The sequence below is a fragment of the Electrophorus electricus genome, chromosome 15, assembly GCF_013358815.1.
Source record: "Electrophorus electricus isolate fEleEle1 chromosome 15, fEleEle1.pri, whole genome shotgun sequence".
NCBI lineage: Eukaryota > Metazoa > Chordata > Actinopteri > Gymnotiformes > Gymnotidae > Electrophorus > Electrophorus electricus.
Genome location: NC_049549.1, coordinates 13,570,966 through 13,594,216, shown reverse-complemented (window position 1 = coordinate 13,594,216; position 23,251 = coordinate 13,570,966). Strand labels below are relative to the sequence as shown.

Here is a 23,251-nt window from a genome sequence, read left to right as displayed (position 1 = left end):
AATTACACGTGCAACCTATGGGTGGTGTTTGAGCCTTGGCCCAGCTCCTATGGAGACACAGCGTTTCATGCAAACGCTATTAAGTACTGAGTCTGGTAAGTCACATTGGTCAATCTCTTTCCAGTGTCAAAAAGGTCATAATATACTCCTCTATGACTACAACTTTACAGTGCTGCTTACGTTTTTATGGCAGAAAAGATCTGGACCTTCCATTCATAGAACGGACAGATGCAAAGAGCGGATGATATGGTGTGGGAGAAGCACTGAGGAAAATGACCCCCTGTCTTAAAATGTGCACATAGGCGCATAAAGCAGCCAAGACATCTCAAACCAGCCACAAATTGTCAGAAACATGGACACACTCTGAGAATAAATGAAAAAAAGATGGTGCACACTTCAGAGCTTCAGAGCTCTGATTCTCAACGAAGGAAAGGAGCGAATGCTCCTTCGTGTCATGACGTCCACCCACTGTAAATAATCCCTGAGTGGAGCAGTGATGAGAGAAAACAGCACAACATTTTTCATCACAACATAAATATGTCTGACCCACATGTCCACAGCGCTGCGGGACAGAGGGTGAATGATGTTCCAGCTTGTTGCGTGTATTGGCCATCGCATACACTGACAGACCAACAAATGCCAAACAGCCTGGATGCCTGGAGACATGCCTGGGGCCATCAGACTGCTCAGTGCCTGAGACACTGAAGCACTCTTCAGGGTTTGGACTGTATTCTTTAGCCTACAGTGTTGGTCATTTCACGCTTTCTGTGCTCACTTCTCAGGCTCAGCGGGAGACGTTGATAGCAGGGGTAACCATGGGCGGATTAGAGCTTGCACATGAACGCCACAGCGCTGGGAGCCGTGGCGGCCTGCACACACACAAACGAAGGCCCCTGCTAGCGTCGCGCCATCGTTCAGCCCCACCATGGGTCCACGAGCCCGAGACGGCCTTGGTGCTTTGGGAGCCGTAAGAACTCACCGCTGCCGAGGCCGAGACACCAAAACATGGGCGTGCTTGTGTGGTTGCACATGCTCGCGTATGTATTGGTGTACTCTGTTTTACTCTCTTTATAGGGACCAAATGACCCAATCATACTTTTAAAGCACAGAAATGTTGCATTGATTTTACTGGAAAGAAATACTTCAAATAAATAAAAGCCACTCTTACTTCTGAGGCAAAGCTAAGTTTTAGGAAAGCCCTATACAACCGAAGAGTCCCAGTAAGATTATAATACAAACAAGCATGTGTCCATATTTCAACAAGAATTTTATAGTGTGTTAAATGTATAGCGGTGTCTGAAAAAGTTTTTTGCTTCATTTTGCTCCACACACGCCTGATGACTAGGCAGGAGAGGGGACGAGGCATTAGCATTATAACAGAAAACACTCTAGATTCACATACTGAGATTAATAGAGGCATTTAACTTCTCAAACTTGTCTTATGGCCACTATTCATTGATTTCAGCATTATATGGGTCAGATCAATCCAATTTAAAGCTTTTTAGAGCCAATTTGACACAAATGATACGCTTCCAGATTGATTAATGGGTCAGTGATAGCCATGAAAAAAATCATCATATTGGTCACTTCAATTACCTTTTTGTATAATAACTGATGGCCTGGTTCTAATGGAGGCAATGCACTGTCATCCATAATAGAATTTCCTCTCACTGAAAATCTAGAGCTCGATTTGAGAGTGATCGTAAATTTCAATTACCTTTATAAAATCATATCAGACCTTCAGTACCACACACATGTAGGTGATATTGAGCACCAATATAATGGCCTCGTCTATGACTTTTTGTGATTTTATTTCATCAACGTCAAATAGATGTTTTCTTCGAGAAAGGGCCGGTTCATAGATGCGTTCCGTTAGACAGGAAGAAGGTTAAGAGAGGGGCATGAGCTGCTCCATTCTTTGCTCCAAGCGTCATGTTGGCCCACAGATCTCTTCTGAATTTCTCATTCTATGACCGGTTCACATGTGAGGGAATCGGTCTTTAGTGGGTTATGTCATGGGCGCGGTAGTGCCCCAGCAACAAAGTCACGGCTATGAAATTCCACGTTCTCCACTAAGGGTGGTTGGATTATACTATGCTTCTAATATGGATTTACACAATCCAAACTCACTTGGTTAATTATATGGTACAGTTTCACAAAATGACTCAGGAGCACACCTGCAAAATCCATCTGCCTGTCAGAGTTGCAGGACCATAAAACAAGACTTATGCTGGTGTGTCTTCATCAGGGCACTGCAACAGTACCAGATGGGAAATGTCACCGTATAACTGAACATTAAAATTTTTTACTACTACCGTTTTGCCTTAAATTTAGCAACACGTCAGTTTACAATGGTTATTATGGAAGATGCAGACCATTACGTCCCATCGTCGTTTTCATAAACTCGCCAACATCTGCTATCGTGTCTCGCACAACTGTATGCGGTCACGAATCTCCAACAACGTCTGTGTCGGAGTGAAGTTTCATTAACCTGAGTGGAATAGCCAGGAGGAAAAACATACTGTCCACGAAACATGGGGAAAGCCTGAAAATTGCGTGCTCCAGTGAAGGGAAAAAAAATCATTTACAAATGCATGTCATCACATCCAGTCTTGCTACTTTACGAGTTCTCTGAAGGAAAACAATTACATGAATGACATTACATGGTCACGGGAGGGGGGGATTGGGGGGGAAGAATAATCTTCCCCCTGTTCAGACTGACATCATAATTAATTACAACTAAACAGCCCTTTAAGGGAAGAAAAAAACGACCTAAACAAATTAGTTATACTTGTGTTTGTTTGTTTGTTTAATTATTTAAAAAGTACAAATGTTCTTTTCAGCCATATTTTGTGGGAAGGTCCTCTTTTGCTTTTGAGTACATATATCTTTAATAAAGATTATCTTAATAAAGGTGAGGGGGAAAAAAGGCAAATCATGCTAACGTGTCACCACTAGTCTTCCAAGCACGATTAGTCCCTCAGGCCCACCTCACGCCGATTGATAAAAGCGATTTCCAAGTAAGGCAATGTAAAAACACAGATGAAAATAATTACTCCATTTCTGTAAGCAACAAGTAAGTTGGGTGGTAACAGGCTTTTCCTAAAATGAAGGAGAAAAAAAAAATAAAAAAATGCTGTCAAATTTTCAGAGTGCTTTCACTAGCCTTGCCTCTTTCGAGCTGAGCCCTGACACACAACAAACGCTGCCCACATCACAAGCTTCTTGGGGCCTAAGGGGGCCCTTTGATTCCAGCACGCCGCGGGCATTAGCGGGAAAGTAATTAGGGTAAAAAGTTCAACCGCAGCTCCATGTCTGCCAGAAATACATTTCCTCTCCTTTCGCTGGGTTCTGCCATGGATTCACATGTATATTGGAAACACATTGGTGCGAGTATCTGGTGGGAGTGTTGCTTAGACACCACGGGGGCTTCACGATGACGCTCAAAATCTTTCAATTAATCTAGGTCCTCTTATGTCTCTCACTGTCTTCTCACATCGGCTTACGATGGAGTCGTGTTGAGGGACAGTTATCTTGAGTCTTTGTGCATTCTGAAGGTGCAAAAGTGTAGAAACAAACGTTTGGGAAGAAAAAAGGAAAAGGAGCTTATTTTCACATTCACCTCAGCAATCAGATTTGAGTAATCACATCGTGAGGAACTTGTGATGAGCTAAATCTAGTACAACACAGACAGATCCTGATTTAACACCTCCACGCATCAAGTGCAAGTCTAAGGATAATACAGAGAGCATCTATATAAACACTAAGAGTTAAAAATGATATTAACCTGGATTAGTGCTGTCCTTACGGCCACAGATGGTACGGTGTTACTTGTGTGCGTAACCTCCTCAGCAATTAATCGGAAAGATAAGAAAAGCTATAGTCATAGAAAAACGCTCTCAGACGAGCGCCTTTAAAAAGAAAGGCCCACTTCAAAGGCATGCGCATTCCCATCCTCCGAGCCCCTGAGTTATGTGGCCGTGCTGTCTGTATGAAGCGGCTCGCGGTGAGGATCTGACGGGTGCCGCGCACCTGGCCTCAACTTTCCAAATAACTTCAACTGTGGAGGAGCTCTCGTGGGATGGAAGCTTGCTTATCTTAAGGCCAATTCTAAGAGAGAAAGGATCGGGCCTGCCATATCTATCAGTGGGTCGTAATAGTGGACCTTATCTCAAATTACCCTCAAACCTAAGAGTGAGACGTGTGTTCAAGAGGACAAATGTCCAAAAGTGCACCCAACGAAGTAAAACAACGTTAGATGAAAGGGAAGAGGAAGGTGTGCCATCTCATCTTTCTGGAGAGTATCATTTTTTCCCGTTTCTCATTTATAAAAGTTTTTTTGGATTTTTTTTTTAACCTGTTTGCTTTTGCATTCTCATAATGCTATAACTAAGTGGAGGTTCAAGATCCTGCACAAATTTACAAACAATGAGTATGTTAACGGACAAATCATTTTGACTGAACATGGATGAGAGCAAAATCTTCATAAAATACCGGCAACAACCACCACCACAGCAGCAAGAGTCGTATGTCAAAACAGCAGAAAAATGGCTTGAAACTTAGGAGGAAAACAAAAGGCCTGTCGATGGCAGATCCAGTGCAGAACTGTCTTTTTGAAAAAATAAATAAATAATTACAAAAAAATATTTGTCCTTCCCAGATTGTGGGAACACACACTCATTCCTGCTACAATTACACTGAAGACAAGGTTCAGCTTTATTTGGTGGCAAACAGACAAAAGGGCTATTGAGGACAAAAAAGAAAATATAACGTGTGCTTTTACACCCGCAGACAACTGGTGACTTGAACGCTGCCTCTGACCTGTGGGTTTGATTACAGCCTTGCTGTGAGAGCACAGCTCGGGGTGTGATAGAAAGAGCACAACTGTCTCATGGGGTTTAAGAGCATCGCTTCCCCAATCCTCTTAATCCACGCTCTCTCAAACACTCAGATTTAGCGTTTAATACACTTTAGAAAGGATACCTTGCATTGAAGGTTTAAAATTGTGATGAAAATGCAAAGAAAAGCACAGCTTAATATCACAATAGGCTTTAGCTAAGTCCCTTTAAAAATAGTCACTGCGGCAAGCTGGGGTTTTCCCCCCTTGAGCTATTGTGTAATTAATAACTGAGCATTAGGTGCCAGCAGGCCTTTAAATGCATACTACATTGTGAAAGGACAATTAGAGTTACATGAGGAAAAACTCTTCTGATGCCCATGATAACAGCATGCTTTGTGTGGTCCTCCACGTGCTGCAGGGCTGAGCCTCGGGCTCAGGGCTGTCCTCAGGAGATGGATAGTGGGCGAAGCGCTGGAGGGCTGCCAGCGTACAAGCTCCAGGTACTGGGTGGCCCGCAAAGGGGCCCAAAGGGCCCAGACCCGAGGTGCACAAGGGGAACGAGGCGGCAGCTGAGCCTCCACGCGCCCCTGCATCTGAAACAAGCCCAGCCGTGATATCCGCAATGACGGAGGACCGTATTAGCGGAAATCCATGCCCACATCCTCTCTACGGAGATCTGGAAAGCTGAGGGGAAAGAGGCAGTTGTTGGGGGGGGGGGGGGCGTTTTCTGCCTGGCCAACAACTTAATTTCTGCACATGTCAAAGAACAAAAGCAGGCTTTCTGAACACTGAACTTTTAGCCTCATGTACACGCCTGCTGCAATGCCTATAAACAGTTAAAAGCCCTGTTTCGAACAGTGCCCATAGCATGAGACTGCTCTCCACTAAACCCAGACTCTTCAATTGTCTGTAGTCCTAACCGAAATGAGGGAAAGTCAAAGGAAAATTAATAACAATTACACAAAAACTACATCCCATGGAGGAGAGAGAAAAAAAAAAAAAGTGTCTACGGGGGAGTGATGAGCATTTCTTGCTCATTTGCAGCCTCTCCTGCCACTGGTGCACAGCTTAAAGTGTAGAATACTTTGCCATCAGGAAATTCAATAGATCCATACATCGTTTGGACTTACTACATAAATCCTTTCCATTGATAAAATTATGTTGAGTGTGCCTGGCTGGAATTCCACCGCAAAGGATCCAGCACACATGCTCTTTCCCTTTCCTGGTTTTCCTTTAATTTGCAAATCTTGTAATCTAAGCTTAAAGCTGGCTGAACCAACGTCTAAACCAGCGGTGCTATTTTGGCCAACTCTCCAATGTGTTTTCCATTTAAGTGTCAAGACCAGCATCCCCTCTCGTGGTTGACAAAAGCTGTTATTTTAATATATTTTATTTTAATGATTATATACTAAAAACTGTGAGGACTTTGGTAAGTTTATGAACTATTTCCTTCGAGAAGAGATTCCGTGCAGCAATTGTAAAAGGCTAAAATATATTTTAACTATAAATAAATAAATACAAATAAAAAAGGAGGATTAGCACCGGTAGAACTATTTACAAAAGCACTTCCAGGGGGAATGCGCCGGTATCCGTGCTGCTCAGCTGGAGAGAGAGGGTTTTGCTCTCCAGCAAGAGGCATGTTTTCACCATTACACCAAACGTCAGAGGAGCACAAAGCCAAACCATCACAGCCCGTCTCAAGACAGACATGGAACGTTTGGCAGCCCAAGTGCCTACCGAGCACTGGAGCCTTGGAACCACCATGACGGTGGTCTCCATCAAAGCAGGCTGAGGACAGACTTTCTAATTCTACTTCCTGAGGAGGAAATATTGAGTTACGGTTCACCTCGGCGGAAAAGAACATGTCAGAAAAGGTGGCTGCGGTGGCACTAGTGAGCCAAGCTGCACATCCGGCAGACTGGAGATCCCAGTACTCCGTACTGGTGCAGAGGCAAACTGGGCTCTCTGGAGTCTGTAAGGTTTGGCTGCCTGTCTATTAACCTCTCTATGGCTCCTTAGCACATTACAAAAGACCTTTATAGTGCTTGTTATGTAAAGAAAAGTCTTAAAAAGTGCTTAGGAATTGTCCGTCATAATGTGTAAATGTTACAAAGAATGAAGGCTACCACATATGCTGCTCCTGCTTTGTATACAAGGGAAAATGTCAAACTAGACATTCCACTAGTGCATGCAGTTTAAAATGCCTCCAGTCAAGTTTCACAGTGTCAGTCCAGTTCAAAAAAGCACCACGTAAAATTTTCAAATTCAACATGTCTTAAACAATAAATTAGTAGTCATTAATTGCTGTCTGACATCAGAATGACTTTTACGTTAGCAAAATAAAAAGGGAATGTCAATGATTATCTACAATTATGTATTACTACACCAATAATGTAGAATACTACAAAAGTCAGAAACAGCCCTTAACTGATTTAGTTTCCAGTTCAACTGATTTTATCCCACAGACAACAGGTGCAAGTTATTCATGCTTCAGTGTCAGAAAAAAACACAGGACACATATTTTACATGAAATTACACAAAGGTCACCCACACCAAGTATAATACTAAACCTATTCATTTTTATTTTGTTCAATTTTTAATTTTTTTTTTAAAAACCCCATCACTGCCACTTTTCCACTTCCATGTTTCCAATCTTAGCTGTGTCCCCCCAACACAAAGGGTTTCTAAAGGTGTCACTGATAGTCACCCTTCAAAGAGAAGCAATCATCCAAACACACCTTGGCTGCCTGGCATATTTTTCATGTGCATCTAAAAGGCATGTCTCAGGACATTAAGAATGAAAAAAGTAATAAATAACTAAACAATCTAATAAATCATTATTTTTCTTAAAAAAAACTGTAGGAAAGGTGGCCTCTGACTTTTGTGAAGTACACTTATTATAATACCCATCTATAATGGAAGGCTTACAGAAGATGTGCTTCCCTTTAGTTATTCTCTACTGCAAGGACAATTGCAGTTTCTATTTTCAGTTAACCAGCTCTCCATCCAGTGACCCCAATATTGTTTGGCTACAGTGACTGCATGTGTGCATGACTGTGTGTGCATGTGTGTCTGAGTGTCCCCAGCAGGGCCTATAGAAATAAAGACATCAGCAGCATGTCACATGGGGGTGGTGGGGGGGGGGGGGGGTGTTCCAGCTGACTGAGGAAGTGATGTAATTGTTTTGCACTCACCCTGAGGAGCCGGTGCTCTTGCACACCCCGAGAAGAGGCCGCTTCTCCGCAAAGCTGTCAGTCTTGAGAGGACCTGCAGCCAGAGGGGGGAACACGGCAGGGGGAAATTAACCACTGACCCACACAAAGAGTGCCATTCATTAGCCATATGCATGCGAGGTCTCCTGTCAGTCAGCCAGAGCCGCCCACCGCACTCGGTGATAAAAAGCGGCTACCGCAACAGGAACCGTGTTGATTGCATTACAACAGATGCGCTTTAATCAAATCATGGTTGCAAGATTTCTGAGGAAAGAAAAATAAAGTAAGCGCTTCTTTCCTGTCAACCTACAGACTCATCCGAAAGACGAATAAATAATATCAGTGACGTATTTCTGGGGATCAAATGAAACCGAAAGGCCAGTGTGCAAGACATTAAGCACACGTGGAAAAACCACCCAGTCCAATGTGCGAGTGTGAGCCCTCCCTCTCCAGAGTTTCTTAAGAAGAGCGCCTTCAAAGCTTTGGCCCTTTGTCGGACTGGTTTTAATTTTGGAGGCGCAGAGAAGCTGCAGCAGGGTAAAAATGGCCAGTGGGCGTTTTTTGGGACGGAGAAAACATGTCACGCTGTGTTTACAGATCCCATATTTACCCAATTCTCCTGATTTTAAAGTGAGGAGCGAAACGTCCGATCATGACCAGATTGAAGATGATGTTAGCTTTTGTAAGACTGTAATTTGGGAGGCCTTGCTGGAAAGCCTGCTCTCCATGGCGTGTGAGTGCAAATGCATTGCTCTCGGGCCTGTAACACTTTAGGAGGGCCTCTCCTCTGTCTCTGCTTCCCCATCATCAAACACTGTGACCGCTCACAATATCTAATCATAATACAAATATGATGGACCCCAAAGACATCAACTGCCTTCTATTTGAATGTCACAACTAAGTGGGGGGGGGGGGACAACTAGAAAAAAAATAAAACCCTTGTTTCTCTGTGAGTCTCGTTTCTCTTTGAAAACAACAAAATTGGACTAATGTACTGCTGCCTCTGTCACCAAAAAATGAAAACAAACACCAGCCACGCCCCCCCCCCCCCCCCAAAAAATGAAACAAAAAAAACACCACCACAATAATAATAAATAGTGTCTTGCCAATATGTTTACATAGTATGTATGAACAGGGCAAAACTATTTAGACCAAGTGCATGCAACTCACTACCAACTAGAAGTAAACTATGACACATAATAGAGCAGGAAAATGGATAAACTAGATCCGCTTCTGTTCACTGTTCTATTCAGCCTGGCTATTGGCTGGGGGGGGGTTAAACAGCTCCTAAAACCTAAATCATTACAAGCAAGGTAGAAAAAAACAGAAGAACTGGGGATTGTTCCTTCTGAGATAGCGGAACTTCCTCCGTTATTCTGGGAAAGACCTTGCCTTATTAAAACCGACACCTATTTTCAGGACTTTCCAAATCCGCCCACCCAGGCTCCGACTTGAAACAATTACTCTTTTTAAAGCCCACTACAGTGCAACACTGTTTTCACCATACAGATTGCAATCAGTTTCCCCATTAGAACAATTCATTTTATTTCGCAGCGACTCACTCTCCTCATGTGCTGGCTATCTGCTGCTTCTTATTACTGCAGCCAGCCTTCATCCACTTCCAGCTCGCTCTGAAAGCCGGCATTGTGCATTGTTGGAATCTGCTGAAGGACCGGAACGCAAAATCTGGACACAAATGTCACACTAAGAGTGCCATTGAATGGCGCTCTCGCAGTTCAACTGTACCTTGTCATCCGCAAATAGCATGGAGAGTGTCGATGACAACATGTTTACTGTTCAAGAGCCTGCCAAGCATGTGGTCTAACAGTGCAGGTTCGGCTGAGAAAAACCCTGGATATCGGTAGAAATGGGACAGCGATTTCGCCCGTGCCCCAAGAGAAGCTCTCCTGCACGATTAGGTTATTAGTACGCTGGGATTCGGTGACATGGAGCACGCTCTAGTCGGGCTGTTCCTCTTCCTTCCTTTTACAAATGCACTGACCGCAAGCATGCACGGGCCAACGAGAACGCGGCGATGAAAGAGGAGGAAAAGTCTCTGAAGTCTGCATCTCCTCTGGCGGGAGTGCCGGTAATGCACCCAGCCTGCCAGCTGACAGCACGCCAACACTAATCTTACAGGACACATTTTTAATATCAGGATGGGAGAACAGCAGGTCTCTGGAGAACTCTCAGCATTTAGGATGTAGAAGGTGGTCGTTAAATTAAATGTAACACACAGAAGGCAGAACAAAGCACAAAAGAATGAGACGACACTTAAAGACCATATAACTACTGAATATCTATTACTCTCTGCAAATCATTTGTAAAACAAATTTATGCTTGCCACTTGTAGTGCCTGCGGTACAATAAAACGTCATATCACATGAAATACATCAATGTTCATCTCAATGCAAATATAGGTGTCACTATCAGAATCCTTTATAGGAATACAGACATGTGCAAAAACACTTCCCAGAGTTAAATCTGTAATACTTTACTGTTATAGACAAATTTCTGGGTCAAATCAACACTGCTTGCACTTGTTGAATGTTGACTGTACACTGGAGCAGGCAGAGGGAGAAGGCTGACCGGGTAGCACTGGAAGAGCGACTGAGATACTCACTGATATAAGGAGCAGGGAGGATGTGAGCAGTTCGAACCGGACCGTGCCTTACTGAGAACAGCTCCTGGGCCTCGCCGCTCAGCTGCGTGCACACACACGCGCACACACACACGCACACACACACACACCAAGTCAGCTAAGGTTAAACAGCTCAGTCAGGCCTCTGGAGAACAGAGGAAAGAAGCAAGCAGGTATTATTTTAAGGCTTTTGCTGGTATAAGAAGTACAGCACTAATACAACATCAGTAAACCTTCAAGTGTTAGATTATACTATTATACAAAAAGCAAGCGCATTTACAAGAACTTTTAAAAAAATGCTTTCTGAGTATAAACACTCCATTTAAAAGAACTGACTATTGGTTCTTAGACTGGTAAATACCTAGCCACCCAACCATGCTTCCCCTGTTAACATTTAACACACATAAAAGCCTTTTTGGAATCAAATGATACATTGTTTGGTCTGTATTGGTGGTGAAGTGGTTTGTTATGCGTTGCTCTACAATGAGAATCCAAACATTGGCCATCTGTTGAACAACCAAAAGAAGCCACAAAAAAAAAAAAAAAAAAAAAAAAAGCACAGCACGTAATCTGGGAATCCGAGAGGGAGGGACACAGAGAGAGATATCAAGATGCACAAAACCACTCGACTTCAGAAAACACGGAGCACCTACTGCTGCCGGCCTGATGGTTATGCTAGCCTCACCGCTGCATGGTTTCGATACGGAATACAGATTCGGAATACGTGACAAAGCTTCCTTCGGCAGTGCTGGCAGGAACTCGCGGGGTCAGCTAGAAGCTGCGTTAATATGGGCTTTGATGCGCATCCCTTACACCCAATGCCAGTGGCTCCTGAAGGGCAGAGTGCAACAAGAGTGCCTGATCATCCACTGATAATCTGGAAGCAAATAAATGAGTGTGAGAGATATTGTACACACTGTAATATGAATCATGTACTCTGGGGGGGGGGGGGGGGGGGTCGAGCAAGGCTGCCGTGGTAACAGCCTAGCTGCAACGCACAAGCTACCATGTTAAGATACAGTGCAAGTACACACTGCTGGGCAAAGAGCACGTCTGCTGTACAACTGATGGTATGTAACCGTATACCTTAGGCAAAAAGACGAATGGTACAAGGAAAGAAAAAAAATAAACAGGTTTTTAAAAGACATTTTTTTACTGGCACTCCAATGAGTGCAGCAGCGTAAGGCACACAAATGAAAGAAATGCATAATGGCAAAACCCTTTATTCTGCTTTTGGTTCTAATACCCTTTGTAATGCTTGTGTGTGTGTTAAATCATGAAGATGGATCATCACATTATTGGGCATAATCCATGTATTCTAATCTGATACTTCCACCGGAGAATGAACACTTCTGATTAGTAGCTTTGGCAGAGAGAAGGATCAGTCATGTTTTTATTAAGACAGACAGATTAACATGTCATCTGGAATATGGAAGGTTGACAGAGAGCGTGAGCTGCAGAGAGTGCAAGCGGGATATCAGGGTGAAATCCCTCACAAAAATCCCTCACGAAAGAATAATGGGATTCACCAGACTGTTGGGTTTACATTAACGCACACATCATCTCCCATTGTGTTGTCCACATCACCGAGCTTTATGTGCCAGCCATCTACGAGGCAACGATTAAATGACTTTTTATATCACAGCAATATGCAAAACCAGTTCTCGTTGTTGTGTACTTCCCCAATTCCATTTAAACGAATACAAATTGATCTAATTCACAAAATCAAAAAGAACTAAAATTTAGGTGGATGTGACATGCGATTTATAGAAAGACTATCCCGAGAACCTGGCTTAATAGGGAAAGTAGACGAGGTCAGAGCAGGATCAATGTCAAACTGGGGTGGACGGCCGATAGCCTGTCTCCTGCAGGGCGGTGCTCTGTAACAGAGATGAACTTGGCCAAAAGGAAACTGCATCTTAAAATAAATTAACTTAACACACTTGTAATCTAGACCTTATGAACGCAATCAATATTAACTGCCAACATCTACTCAGGAGTATTACTTGCGGAATTCATTTCCAAAGGAGCTCCGGTGAGGAAGAGACCCAGCCCCGGCCGGCACACGGAGACCTCTGGAGTGGCTCGAGCCGCATCAGAGTTTGAAATGCTTTAATAAAGCCGGCGGCACGGCTGCTGCTGGCTCCAGACAGAACAGGCCCCTGCACCACACACCTGCCCCCATCCGCTATCGCACTCTGGCCCCCAACACCTCTCCAGTCAAGGATTTCTCTCGCAGGAGGAGATGCTGATGTGTGCATGGTGTCGTGCGAAGACCCGAGCACGCGCACACACTCTCCGGTGGGCAGTGTTGTACGCCCCCGTTCTTCCTCCTCCCACGCTCGACGCCATTACAGAAGGTGACGTACCAAGCGACTGGCACAAACGCCTCGCAGCCGCTCACGGCCAGAGGCTGGGCGGCCTTCGACACTTCAGCACGCCGGTGAAAAACACACCACCGAGATACAACAAGAGAACAAAGGTGAAACTGGGACATGAAGGCATGAGGACCTACAGAGAGAAACAGGAAAGGACGACGCAAAAGAAAAATGACCAGTGATCAGTAATCTAGTGTCAGTGGTGACAACAGTATTGTACTTCAATATCTTATTCACCATTTCGCCATTACTGCATAGATGCAGAATTTAATAAGCAACCTTCCAAAATCCAGAAGTGAATCTGATCTCATTTTCCCTAAATTAAACTGTGCAATTACTGTATATTAACAGTCCGTAAGAACAGCCTTATGTACAGTACATTTAACCGAAACGCTAAGCCATACCAAGGCCTTGTCTTTGACGGCACCGACACCTAGTGATCAAAAAGTGAAACTGCACAAGCATCAAACCATTCAGTATTACAATGGAGCAGACGGCTCAGAGTGGAAAACAAGTGGAAAACATTCTTGGTGAAATGACAGACAGGGAATAAGACGAACAAGTAACTGCTGATACCCAGCTGGGTATGCGCACACCGGCAGAGAGGCAGAACAAAACCCACCCCGGCTGGGCAACAAACAGTGAGTCAGATATGAAAGGAGAAGGAGGCTCCTGTGAAGGTGTCACTTCAGCCACGTGCAACTACTTTCAAATCAGAGTCCCCCTGATCCACTCCCCCTCCTCAGCACACCCAGACCCCGCGAAACTACATTATAGACTTTAATTACTTTTATTAATATCATTATTTTCACTGGAATACATTTACATATATTTATTGGTGTTGAAAGAATAGGCCAAGATATTTTTCTTCTCTGCTAGCGTTACTGAACACATTTTAAAAAACAGCTGCAAATAATTTTCTGTTTTATACTCACCGATATGCTCCAGATCTGCAGTCCATCTGCATAGCCAATCATCAGACACAGGGGTGGATCAGCACCGCTGCCGTGCATCTCCAAAAGCTCTGGTGAACGGGCCACATCTAGACATACACACGGACATAGATAAACAGACAGACAAGATCACATTCAAAAAACCACAGACTACAGATGCTTCAATTGGAAAACTCTTCTACTCCTGTACATGGCCAGCTGTTATACCACATTTAACTGGGGGAAAAACTGTCTGGCCAGCTGCTGTGTCAGTAAGATGAAGGCCTAAAGATCAGAACGCAGGCCTGCCCTGCTGAGTTCAGGTTCAAGCGGCAGACAAAGCCTGAAGAAGCACATCACAGTGATTACTAAACGGAGGACACAGATCACTCTCTGCATTCTCCCTCGGAGGGGACAGCAAGACTCCTAACACTCGCCACTCATAAGGACCCAATATACAGGCCAGGAAGGCATGGCAGAGTGGATATGTGGTCCCACAAAAGTCTACAACATTCTAAATAAAGACTGCAAGTTTGTGTAGTTAATCAAAGGAGTAAATAGGCTGTTTTTTGTTGGATGGAAAAGTCTGAGAGACTAACTTGTACTTGAAATAAATACTGGAGGACATATCATGGCAAATGCAATCGAACACAGCTGTTCTAAGTATGTTGCTGAATTTCTGTCTTTTTAAATAGCTGACACACTTACATAAATCTAATTGAGAAAAACATAATGCTATCACTCAGCTCCCTACTGAGAAATGAGCCAGCAAAAGGAATACAGCTTGGTCCATGCCAAAAAAGCTCACCCAGGCTCAGCTCTGCAATAAAGCATTATGCTGACACCCAATGAAAAATGATGACTACAACTTGTTACTCAGTTGTTTTGCAATTTTTCCAGTACTCAGAAACTGAAATCACCACTCACAAGTTTGTAATACATCTGTGGAAATTTTAAGTACATCTAAATATAAATACAATTTTATTATAGATACAATACATAAAGTGATTCTAATATGATACTAGCATATAGGTTTCCTGCAACTTCATGAGTTTAAAGTGATTTAAGAGTTGCAGAAAGTCAAGAAATTTAAGATATTATTAAATTACTAGATTATTTTCATGAGAACTGTGTCCCATCTGCTGGGGAAGGGATGAGACTGGGTACATTAATAAGAAAATGTTTGTAAGTGTAATATAATTTACACATTCAGTTAAGATACCAACAAAGGAGTCCCAATGCTGTATCACAGTAACTGCAGTACCTTCAGTGATGAAATGGTTAATTGGGTAATGACTGTCAGCTGGTTTATGGTCCCTCCCTCATTTGATGTGTCTAATGACACAAAAGCAACCTAAACATCATTTATTCCAGAAGCAGATAGAATGTAGTTAAAAGATATGAACGCTTCTTGCCCTCATTACTGTCTCAAGCATCAGCAAAATCAACATGGTGATGAACAACCGTATGTGTCACCGCGTCCACTGAACTCTAAACCAGCCCAAAGTGTGCAAGAGGTGAATGGCAACGTGAGGAAAGGATGAAATACGAGTTAGAAGCAGAAACGCACCATTGATGTCGGCTTTTTCAAACCGAACCCAAATGATCTTTTCTTTCTCATCGGTTGGAGGCGTCCCGGTGTAAGCCTTCAAAATCAACACAAAAACAACAAAAAAAACCCCCACAAGAATCTAATCAGCATCTCAAAAGAAAAAAAAGATATTCTCAACAAGATAAGTCTCATATGGAATGTTTAACTCATTTGGAAATGAACTATAACAATAATGCTATCTGTTAGATGGCATTTCAGAATATGTCTTTCCACTGAAGGGAATAAAAGTTAGCATTAATCTATCTGTATTAAGTACCTAACAAACTAGAATGTACAAGGCAATTTACAGTTTACAGTAATTATATGATTCATATTGCAAAAAATAAACCTTAAATAAAATAACAGTATAATTAACCATCTAACTTGACATTGAATAATTTTTTGGAACATTTGGATCACCTAATATAACATTAGGAACAGAATTATATACATAATTATATTCAATAATTATCTAATTATTGTTAACTGGATAAAGTGTTCATAACTGTAAAATAACAAGAAACCAGAAAATTGTGGTTCATAGCGATCATGTATTTGCATCAAAATAACCCACGTCTATCTTTGATTAAGTACACACAACATGGCTATTAATATAGTAACAGGAGAAACAACAGAACCTGAGGAACCACGTCTTGTAAAAATGTCACCACACTTTCCATGTAAGACTGCTCCCTGTAAAACAAAATGACAAATATATTGCAAATTACATTTATATATTTCACATTGCTGCTCCCTGCAAAAAAATGACAAATTACACATGTATTACATGTTATTTTGATACTCCCTGTAAAACAAAATTACATATGTAATTGCAAAAAAATAAATAAATAAATAAATAAATAAATAATAATAATAATAATAAATCAGGCTCATATACAATTAAAATGAAAATCATTCTTATTTTTATTTTAAAGTCATGATAAATTGCTTTCAAACATCGGGAGACCTGGGCTGTGTATGGTTCACACTTATAGCATACTACAAATGTGGAATAAACACCACAACTCAGAACAGCTGCATTCCTCCACGGCAGGATAATACCTGTAGTGTGCATGAGAAAAGAAGAAACGCAAACCCTTTTAATAACACATGAGCCGTGAAGCTAGCAGTAAACAAACTGGAGCCAATTAGAGGTAGTGAGTTCAAACGCAGAGGCACTGGGCAAAGGCCATTTTATATATTCACATTCATATTATATATATATATATATATATATATATATATATATATATATATATATATATATATATATACACACACACACACACACACACACACACACACACACACACACACACACGTTACATCAGTGACTTCTGGACTTTCTATATGTGCAATGACAACTGTACTCAGTGAAACATATTGACTAATATGTTGACTCTACTGACTAATGTTTACTGATTCCAACTAATGCAAGGTGCAAAGTGTACAATGGAACTCATTGAACATTCTGACGAAAGGTGTATAACAAAAGTATCCCACATGGAGAGCGGACAGAAAGGAACATGTAGCAAACTACAACAGGTGAAGAGCTTGATCCTTACGTAGCAGCCTGGGCTCGAACCACAACCCCTCCAGCACAGCGACTTGGTCTGCGCGGAGAGTCGGTTGCCATGGTCAACCAGTCTGTTTCCTGAGAGAATACAGTGTTAGATGTGACGGGGCAGCGCTGACTCGGGTTCACTGCTCACGTTTATATCAACACACTGGATAAGATGGAGGGGTAGGAGGAGTTGGGGCTGGCTTTGTGCATGAGCGTTGCACAACAACTGGTACAAACTTTATTATCTTTCTAATAAACCACACTTTTATTAGTATGGAACAGCTAAGGAAGGATCAATAGTCAGAGGTGAGTTTTAGACAGAAAACAGAGCTCATCCTGGGCTACCATTCTCCCCAACCCACATACAATGCGAACCTGTTCATGACAAAGTAAGCAAAAACGCCAAGCTAGCTAACCTAGCTTACCGTGGAAAACAACTCAGCCCTGCTCTCACCACTGGGCTAGCCAGACAAGCTAGCTAGCGTGTAAACTGACTTACTTATCCCAGCTACAGTTGCAAAGATTTAGCCAAAAAGCACTTTCGTTGACAAAACACTGACTGTCAAAGCATCCAACAAAATAACACCGAGGTTCATGTTTAAGAGCTGACACGGTTAGGTTAGTCAGCCTGACTTCGCTCACTGCCATTAGCTTAGCACAGTACACAGTGTAGTGTAGCTAGCACGGCTAACTAGGCTCACTCTGTGAGGAAGCTCATAAACTGGCTGAATAATGACAACGACTGCGAATACAATACACAAATATAGATAAATATTCGCTTCGGCGACATTTATACCTACCCAGGACTCTATGTGTAAATTCACAGGGCTTCCCAAAACGCCACAAAACACCATCTAATACAGCGGAAACGTGTATCTTAGCAACCAATGGAAGCGTCCCAAACCAGTCCACAAACCAATCGGATCATGCAAGAGGCGGGTCTTTTTAATATTTTAGAGCCAATCAGGGAAGGTTAGAACTGCATCTTTTCATTGGTCACTTTTACAGAAAAAAACCCTCGGCACCAAAGTTGCCATAACATTTGATAGGAGCAGAAAAAGCACACATATGTCCGGAGATTGTGTCTGGGTGTTACAAAAGAGATTGGTTTCGTAGCTCAAGTCTCTAAGTCTCTGTGTTCATATGTAGACCATAATTATTTTACCACGCGTTTATTCGGTCCATTCTTCTATAATTAAACTTAAGTGGCCTCCAGTGTCTCTGATATTATTATACCCTAGTCGGTAATTACTGTGTGCCTCTCATCTCGTATGGAATTCTTCATTCAGCAACAACAACAGCAAAAATAACAATAACAGCAATGATGATTATTATTATTATTATTATTGCAGCAGTACTGCAGAAAAATAGCATAAGAGCTGGCACGTCCATTCCCTTCACCATTCATGTCCTGAGGCACCCCCTGGCCTGTTGAGACTGGGGCAGTGTCCATTAATGCAGCACCCATATCCCTGGTGAGAGCAGCAGCTGTCCCTGGGAGCAGTTCCTCAACGTAAGCCTCTACAGGCGTGCTGTCCTCATCTGACCCTGCTGAACAACCGAACATGAGCTTTATGGGAATTCCGAACTCATGTCCAGACATCAGGAGATTTGCAGTGAACCAGGTTTGCTCGTGCATGGCAGAACGGCATGCCAGCGGGACCAGGGGTAGGTGGTGGTCCGGAATAGCTGATGCTGTGCTGCATTGTGTCTGTGTATGCGCAGTCGTTCTCTGTGGCCACGAAGAAGCCTCTGTAATGATGCAATGGGTCACACATCTGCTGTTTCTGTTTGTCTGTTAAGCCCAACCCACGCTGCTGCCACAAATCCATGCACGACCCTCTGTGCATCCACCAACCACCACTATCGCTGCGTGTTCAGCTCCTCCAGGACCGGTGGCTTCGCCTGCGAACAGCCACAGTGCCACCATTCTGACAGCAAGCCCTGCGACCACCAGCCGGCTCTGACCCTGCAGTTCAGCTACTCCAAAGGCAGCGGCTTTCCCCACGGACCATGAAGGCTCCCAGGGAGATCCGACTCTCTGCCTCTGCTCTGCTGCTAACTGCTGCAGTCAATTTCCTTTGCTTCTTCTTTAAACCCATCCTGTCCTTCCTGAGGTCGAGCACGGAGCAGGCCGAGTGTGCACACATCCCGTATAGGTGTGAGCCGGAACGTGTGCACTTGGCTCAGACCCACCACTATGACCAGATGCAGTTTGCTAGTCATGGCAGCAGCACAGACAAGCCGGTGCCTATGAGGGCAGTGAGCTGTTTCCTGTCAAAGCTGCACTTGACCCAAAGTCCGCAGCGGTAGCCAAACTTCCAAGGTGTGGCATTGATGCAGAGGTTTTTCCAGAGGTTTCCTGCCCCTCACTGGGCAGCCCCACGCACATTTCCCAATGGGAATATTTGTGGCATTGTCTGGTTCGGTGCTCCTTCTTCCTACACCGCCAGTACACCAGTACACCAGTACACCATTATTGTGTTAAAATACATTAAAAAATGGACTACATTGGTTATAAAACCATCACTGTACCCAGGCAAACAAGTACATTTCCTGTTACCTGGAGTGTTTCGTGATACCCAGTTTTCACGGCTCTTCTGGGAGCCAAAGTCCTTTTCAATGTCTTTTTTTCTTTTTTGAAAAGCATTAGACCCGGAGACAGCAGGGTCTCTTTAAAGATCAGTACTGTTTTTCTAGGGCAACATCCCCAACTAAGAGCCCTATCCACACCGAGCATTTTGGACTTCCACACTTTCTAGGTATTAGGTGCTAGCCAAGCTAGCTACATCTCCAGTGTTCGGGTGTGGGAGGGGCTGTAACATGTGGCGGCCCGAGTGCCGTAGGGCTAGGGGCAGGACGCACAGACTCCTCCAACTGGGACGAACATTTCTTAACACCTAAAGACACAAAGGCACTCACACTTATCACAGACAAGAAGCATGAAACGGTTAACGCAAAACAAACACGATACACAAGAACACATCTAACAGAACCACATTACATTTAGACATTATGCCGACAATAACCAACACCCTGCACACTTTAACATGGGTTTATATACATTAAGACGAACGAGGGGCAAATGTGCGCAGGCGTGGTTACAGACAAGACAGTCCTCCCACTGCATGTGGCGGGCCGAACCACATGACTCGCGGGAGGCGAGCATTCCGTGACAGGGACCGACTTTATCTCCCAGAGAGGTGGAGTTGATAAACTCATGGCTGGGAGTGACGAAGCAGAACTGAGGTGGTAACACTATGGGCCATTTCTACAGTATCTATTGTGCACTTGTCAGTCTCACAGTGCTGTCTAGTCTGTTTGGCTGCTTGATTTACCACGAAGCAGGCAACCATGGCTTTATTATTAACCAAGGGCAGCTTTTTCAAAAGAATAATTTGCTTAACACTACAAAAGTGCTTTCATCTTCATGAAACACAAGCACTCTCTAGTGGGATCTGAAACTGATATCCCCTGCTTAAGCCTACCTATAGTCAAACCAAATCAAGTCAGGTTCTACTGTCATTGCTGCGTGTAGCTTGTATACACTGGAACAAGATGCTGCTACCTCTAGTTCATAGCACACCACCCAACAACAGTATGCAGGACTATACAAAACAATAGAAACAATAGAAAATTCATTTCTAAGGACAAACAAACCAGTCACGCAAACCAGGGCAAACTGGCAAATAAAACATAATATACATGTTCTGGGAGTGGGGTAGGAGGGGTGATTAGTAATGCTGGAGGCATTACATCTGCAGTGACTGGCCTAGCAGGTAGTAATGGTGGGTAGAGAGGCCTTGATGATCTTTTTGGCTCTGCTCACAACCTACTCTAGTGACTTCTGGTTTGAGTCAGTGCAGTTCCCATACCAGACTGTGAGACAGCTGGTCAGGAAACTCCGTTGTCCTCCTGGACAAGGAACTTGAAGCTTTCGTCTCTCTCCACAGTCCCAGTGACAATGACATGCAGTGCAGATGGTGTACTGCACGTCCTCCCAAAGTCCACAATGATCTTTTTAGTTTGAGCAACACAAAGAGACGGGTTGCTGTCTCTGCACCTGCATGTCCGCTGCTCCACATCCCGCCTGTGTGCTGACTCATCGATGCTGCTGATGAGACACCACTGAAGTGTCATCAGCAAACTCGGTGATGCGACTTGAACCAGGCTTTGCAGTTCCTGGCGTGGGCGGTCGCGAAATGGATTCTACTTTAAACGGTGTTTCTGATGGCTGTTTCCACTCCTCCAACACCCCAAAGCGCTTGTGGTGAAAGCCTCAGAGTTCATAGTGTCGTGCCATGGCATGACCCCAATTTGACATCCGAGCAATCGTGTTAAGTGCCTTCTGCACACCTGTCCAGAAGCCTTGCACAGACCTAGCTCTGAAAGTCACAAGCTATGAGACTCATACAGACGTACTCGAAAAAATGTGACCATACTGGAAACACTACCTATCAACGTTCCCATGGAGCATTAAATAATGCACATTAACTACAATTACATCCATATCTGGTTTTCTTATTTAGTAAGTGATTACCTCAATTAAAATGTTAAGGAGTGCCCATATTACACATTATCTCCACAAGAGGGAGCCAGCAACCAAATTATGATAACAGAGCCACACTAATGGGGTCTGACAGTAGTGAAAATGTAAGTATTTTGATTTATAGTATGATAGAAAAGTCTCATGCCCTTTAAGAGTTCACATTCTACACACATATACGCCATTCTGTTGGCCAGGTGTCTTTGTCTCTCTTCCCTCTTTCTTTCTCAGTCTACACACACACACACACACACACACACACACACACACACACACTCACACACACTCACACACACACACACTCACACACACTCACACTCACACACACTCACACTCACACACACACACACACACACACACACACACTCACACACACACACTCACACTCACACACACACACACTCACTCACACACACACACACACTCACACACACACATACATACACACACACACACACACACTCACACACACACACTCACACTCACACTCACACACTCACACTCACACACACACTCACACTCACACACACACACACACTCTATAGCCTATGCTTGCTACTGCAGTGTATATGTAGCACTGCATAACTGCATATCTCTCGAGAACATTTTCCTGTCTTTTGGCCATGTGCTTAAAATACCCTGAGCAGGAGGAACCTTCCAGCTCTACTGCTATGAATAGGCTCGTGTGCTCATGTTTTGCTGTTAAAAAAAAAAAAATATATATATATATAAGCAGCTTGTGTTCTCTTACTTTGACTTAGTTCTGACAGAATAATGAAATAACTGGTGCCCCCACTGGAGGGCACATGCTGAGGGAAGCCTCCTGGCATCGCACTAACAGCTTCTTAATGCTTCATCTGTAGTTCCCGTTCTGCAGATAACGATAATAGCTGGCATGGCTGTCATTAGGAGCCAGTGTAGGAACATGTTATTGAAAGCAGCACAATGGAGGTTAGTTTGATACAAAATCCAAACGGGTGGTTTCGTGAAGTACTTTAGAAAGCAGTTTAGGAGGCAAAACAATGTGGTAACGGCAGAGCTGGTGGGTGCGTTGGCAAACTCCATAACTTTATGGCCGTCTGTGGCCTTGGGGGAGAGTCTATTTTACTGGCACTTTGTGGCAATCTAAAAGCGAACAGGGGGAAAATGTTTCTCACCTTCAGCCACAACATGGTACAGTGATGTACGTAGTGACACTTTATGACATGGTGTCGGAGTTTTATGACACCGCGCCATCCTTCTTGATATGCTGCGCCTATGCCAATCAACTGTGCGCAGGTGGGATTCGGGAAAATGGGGCAGGATTTGGTTCGCACAGAAGTGAGAGATGACTGGAGCTGTCCATGGTGCTGGAGAACTGGGCGTGGAAAAAGGGCAGCACGTGTCCCCCACGGTTGTGAATTTCTGTACGTTCTCTGAGCTGAGTCTCAGGAATGGGAACGTGCCTGTCCTTGGATGTTCCGTAATGACCTTCCGATAGTATGAAGACCTCCTAGTTTCTTCGCCAGACGAATCTCAAATAGATAACTGCTTTTACAGGTTTTGTT

At 43.6% G+C, this 23,251-nt stretch overlaps 1 protein-coding gene across 4 annotated transcripts in view; it reads right to left on the bottom strand.

Moving 5' to 3' along the window:
* bcas3 (BCAS3 microtubule associated cell migration factor) overlaps positions 1–18,035 on the bottom strand; it is a 163,175-nt gene extending 145,140 nt beyond the window's left edge. For all 4 annotated transcript variants that reach the window (XM_035533992.1, XM_035533993.1, XM_035533994.1 and 1 more), the window contains exons 1-7: positions 17,959–18,035; positions 17,160–17,248; positions 16,233–16,287; positions 15,574–15,649; positions 14,007–14,113; positions 10,676–10,757; positions 8,035–8,107 (exon numbers count right to left, since the gene is read on the bottom strand). In XM_035533992.1, coding sequence (XP_035389885.1) covers positions 8,035–8,107; positions 10,676–10,757; positions 14,007–14,113; positions 15,574–15,649; positions 16,233–16,287; positions 17,160–17,248; positions 17,959–18,012 — 536 coding nt within the window. In that variant the 5' untranslated portion in view covers positions 18,013–18,035. The remainder of the gene's footprint in view (positions 1–8,034; positions 8,108–10,675; positions 10,758–14,006; positions 14,114–15,573; positions 15,650–16,232; positions 16,288–17,159; positions 17,249–17,958) is intronic.
* Positions 18,036–23,251: the final 5,216 nt, after the last annotated feature.